The sequence below is a fragment of the Protobothrops mucrosquamatus genome, unplaced genomic scaffold, assembly GCF_001527695.2.
Source record: "Protobothrops mucrosquamatus isolate PMUCROS unplaced genomic scaffold, P.Mucros_1.0 scaffold5862, whole genome shotgun sequence".
NCBI lineage: Eukaryota > Metazoa > Chordata > Lepidosauria > Squamata > Viperidae > Protobothrops > Protobothrops mucrosquamatus.
In genome coordinates this window covers 1002-5397 of record NW_015391707.1, presented here as the reverse complement: position 1 = coordinate 5397, position 4396 = coordinate 1002, and the positions used below count along the sequence as shown (strand labels likewise).

General features: G+C 36.5%; 1 protein-coding gene across 1 annotated transcript in view; it reads left to right on the top strand.

The window, feature by feature from the left end:
• LOC107299982 (tyrosine-protein kinase ITK/TSK-like) overlaps window positions 1–4155 on the top strand; it is a gene marked incomplete at both ends in the record, with an annotated part of 21216 nt that extends 17061 nt beyond the window's left edge. The window contains 2 exons of the mRNA XM_029286913.1: window positions 3234–3322; window positions 3998–4155. Of these exons, the coding sequence (XP_029142746.1) occupies window positions 3234–3322; window positions 3998–4155 (247 nt within the window). The remainder of the gene's footprint in view (window positions 1–3233; window positions 3323–3997) is intronic.
• Between the last annotated feature and the right edge of the window lie 241 nt (window positions 4156–4396).

The following is a 4396-nucleotide window of genomic DNA, read 5'->3' as shown; positions in this document are numbered from 1 at the left end:
TGCTTCAAGGTCTTGTAGTTAAAAAGCTGTTCATTGTTTGTCTTAACAGGACAAGAAATTTGACCATGTTTTTGTCTTAGATGATCTCTAAAAATATTTGAATATCTTTTTTTAAAGTGTAAAGTATTTAAAGCCATATTTATCTTTAGAATTTTGTAAAGATAGAGCAACAAAAATTCCACAAAACATGAGATCCTTCCGTAGTTTATTATCACACCACATCACATGATTGGCATAAAAGGGACTTTTCTGCTTCACCCTTCTCAGTCCATTTCATATTTTTACTGGGTTGTTAAATCAATAGTATAATCCAGAAATGAAAATGAACATATATCTATGAATGAACAACTCAAAACCAATTAATATTTTAATTTATTCAGCTGAAAGGGAATCGTGTATGGAATATATAAAAACATTTACAATACCTGAATGATAAAAACATTCCTTTAGTTAGAACTAGTGCTACTTAGCATGGGTGGCTGGATTTGGGGTCTCTTATCATAGGTATACAGGGACTGTTTGTTCAAGAAATATCTAAAGAACTTTCTATTTCAATTAAGATTTTTGTTTAAAAAAATTTCCATGCTGACAATTGAATAAAAATCAAGTTAACCGTGATATTCTTTATTTTATTTTTCTAAAATTATAGCAGTAGCAGTAATAGTGATTTATTTTCTCCAGGATGACCTGTCCCCAACTTAATCCATTGCCATTCATTTCCATTGTGATTGAGTCTATTCACCTTGGTTATCGTTTTCTTTCTTTCCTTCCAATTGACTCAAGATTATAGACTTCTCCCAAGAGCTTGATCTTTGCACAATATGTTGAAAAATATGACAATTTGAACCTGTTCATTTGTGCCCTGAGTGAGAACTGTGGAATTGATTTGTTCAATGATTCATTTGTTTGTTGTCTTGGCTATCTGTGGGGTTCTCAAAAGTATTTCCCAACATCAGAGTTGTCAGAAATCTTCCTGTCTTGGATTTTCAAAGTTCAGTTTTCAGATTCATATAATGTCATAGAGAAAAATATATTTCCTGCACAATTCTGATTATGTAGTATAGAGTACCTAAAAGTATGTATATATAGAATAGCATCTGAATATCATTTCCAAGCCTTCATTTCTATTCTACTAAGCGCTACTCTGAGGCATAAGTTATCCCACCATTTCAGCAGCTTTCTTATTAATTGCACCTGTTGTCATTAGTTTGGCCATCTGTATATATAATCTTAATCCCCTGTTTTCACTGTATTCCTTTATTTCATTATTGGAACTTGCAGATCATTTGCATTTTCAGTTATCAAAATAGTGTCATCAGCATCATGCAGATATTCCTCCACTTTTAACTCATGTTCAGCTTCTTCCAATCTAGTTTCCCTTAATATGTATTTAACATATAAGTTGCATAAATAAGGGGCGAGTGCACATCCTTCTCTCTCTTTTGCCAATCTGAAACTTGTGTGCCAACACTGTGGCTTCCTGATCTTTCTATAATTTTTGCATGAGGGCAATAGGATCTTTCAGAGTTTTTAAACAGATTCAGCAGTTGGACATGATCAGCACAATGAAAGGCCTTTCTATAATCTCATAAATTAAATATAAACTCATACTGACTTCTTGTTGATATTCTTTGACTTTCTCAATTATCCAGTAATGTCTTATATTCCTCAGCCTTTTCTAAAACCAGATTGAGCATGTGGCATCTCCTCTTCCATGTAAGCATTGTTTTGTTAGGATATAAAGTTAAGGAATATTTATAATATTTTGCACATTTCTTTCTTACTGATATAAAGACTGACCTCTGCCAATCTGTTGACCTCTAGGTTGTTGTCTAGATTTGCTAGTGTAGTTTGGTTGGAACCTTTACCGCATCTTTTTCTGTTGCTTGCCAAAATTCTATAAATATTCCATTAATTCCCATAGCCTTCCAAATGATGAGGAGGAGAGTGCTGATTTAACATCATCTTCTATCATGAGAGGGTCTTGTAAGTACGGAATATCTTCTTCAGTATCTTGGATGTTGACATCTATATTGTACAGAATCTCAATATACTCCTTCTATTTTTGTTTGACCTTTTTGGAATCAGTTACTGTCTGTCCATTGGTGTCTTTTATCACACCATTTCAAGTTGTAAACTCTTAAATTCAGAGATTTTTGGGGGAAGACTTTCCTTGTTTTTTCATGCCTGTTTACACAGTGTCTTTATAGATCAGTGGTTCTCAACCTATGGGTCGCGACCCCATTTGGGGTCGATCGACCATTTCACAGGGGTCGCCAAGCAAGGCTGTCCACCATTTTTTCCCCCTTTTCCGGCGGGTGCCTTACCTCCCTTGGGCTGGGCCAGCTGGTGGTCGGCCTGCTCCGTCTCTGCCACTTGCCAGCTACGCCTCGGCCGGCGCAGGGGGCGGAACCACACATGCACGGCACTCCCGGGCAGGGAAAGTCCTCGACTTACGACCGGTTGGGTAGTCCTCGACTTACGACCGGTTTAGTCCTCGACTTACGACCGGTTTAGTCCTCGACTTTCGACCGGTTGGGGATCCCAGCATTAAAAAGGTTGAGAACCACTGTTATAGATATTGTTGCAATGTAGCTTCTTGTCTCTTCTAATAGTTTTCTGAAACTCTTTGTTAAGTTTCTTCCTGAGATCTTTGTCTTTCTTGGTTTGAGCTTCTCTTCTCTTTTTGGCAATTTCCATTGTTTATTCTGACAACTGGCTTGATTCCTTTCTTTTCTTTTTCTTTCTTCATTCCTTCTTCTTTTGTTTCTTTGTCTTTGGCAGTTTCTTTTCACATTCATTCTTAACAGCATCTTCAAATTCATTCCACAATTCCTATGGTTCCTTATTGGTGAGATGCGGGACTTCAAAGTGATTCCTAATGTTCTTCTTGAAAATGTTGGGTATATGGTCAAGATCATATCATGGAAACTGGTTGGCTTTCTGCTTCCACTTTAGCTTAACCTGGAACTTGAACATTACCTGCAAAGATTGTAAATGCAAGGACTGTCCAAAGTTAATTTTTCATCAGTGTGGTAATTTGAAAGAGTTGCTAAAGAAGTCAGTTGTTAAAGAAGGATTAGCTGTAGTATAGTCTCCTGACTGAAAGTGTTGATTTGCTGATGCATAAAATGTCAGTGTGTAAGCGATTCATTTGATTCTTCACTATGTGGAGCTTTTCTATGTTTATGCTTCTTACATTTTATGCTCCCATTGTAATTCTATCTCTGTAGCTTCAGATTTTCTTCTCTTCCATGGAAGCGTCCTGAAGGCTTTAATTTAGTCACTAGTACCCTGAAAGATCCACAGCTCTTCCTCAATAGTGTGTTGAGTGCCATTTGACCTGAGGGGCCCATCATTCAGCACTATATTGTTTTTCACATTATAATGTTTACCCTTGTGATTTTTTGGTGAAATGCACAAGTAGTTTGATAATTGCCTTTTCCTGCCAGTGTGAAATGATGTCACTAAATTGATCATCTGCTTCTAGCATCTTCCTCTATCTGCCCAATAGAGAGGTCTGCTTGTTTTAGCAGGCAGCTGTGATGACCACCATGCCTTAGAAGACCCTGTTAGGATTATATTCTCTTGACATACATTTCTGGCATTCTTCACTCATCCCACCTGCCTCTGCTGCCACAATACACAGAACAGCAGGATTAGGGAGGAGGGGGAGTGAAGTAATAGTAAGTGACAGTGAACAAACAACATATGACTATATAGTCAAAAGCAAACTCATAATCTGTTGACAATCTGGAGCCTGCTATTATTATTTCAATAGGATGACTAACCAATGTGCAACCTTACATCTTAATTTAGGAGAAATTTCCTTTAAACTTAATGAAATTTTCTCTAGTTATCTATAGGATTACATTGTGAATCTCACTGAAAAAATGTCTATTTTAAGCAATGGATCAAAACATTATTTGAGAGAAAGACAGAATGGAGGACGTTATTATGCTATTCTTCATGAATTATGTATCTTGCCTTATTTCAGGAGTATTGATGTGGGAGGTATTCTCTGAAGGCAAAACTCCTTACGAGAATCGGACAAATGCTGAGGTGGTAGAAGAAGTCAGTGCTGGCCTCCGATTGTATAAACCCAGACTTGCTTCCAATACCATTTATAATCTTATGCAACATTGTTGGAATGAGGTTAGTAAACCCTATTTCATGCAAGAAAGATGTAAGAATGAAGTAATATATTCTCTATTCAGTCATCCAACTCTTGGTGATTTCATGAACCTGACCGTAAAGTCAGTAGAGAAGAGGTTTCTCACAAAATGGCATTCTATTATCTATCTATTAAGGATATAACTAAGTTGTTATCTGGAAGTTTTATTATTGAAAAAAAATGTAATTATTCAACTACATGTACTCTAACTAAGATATAGGG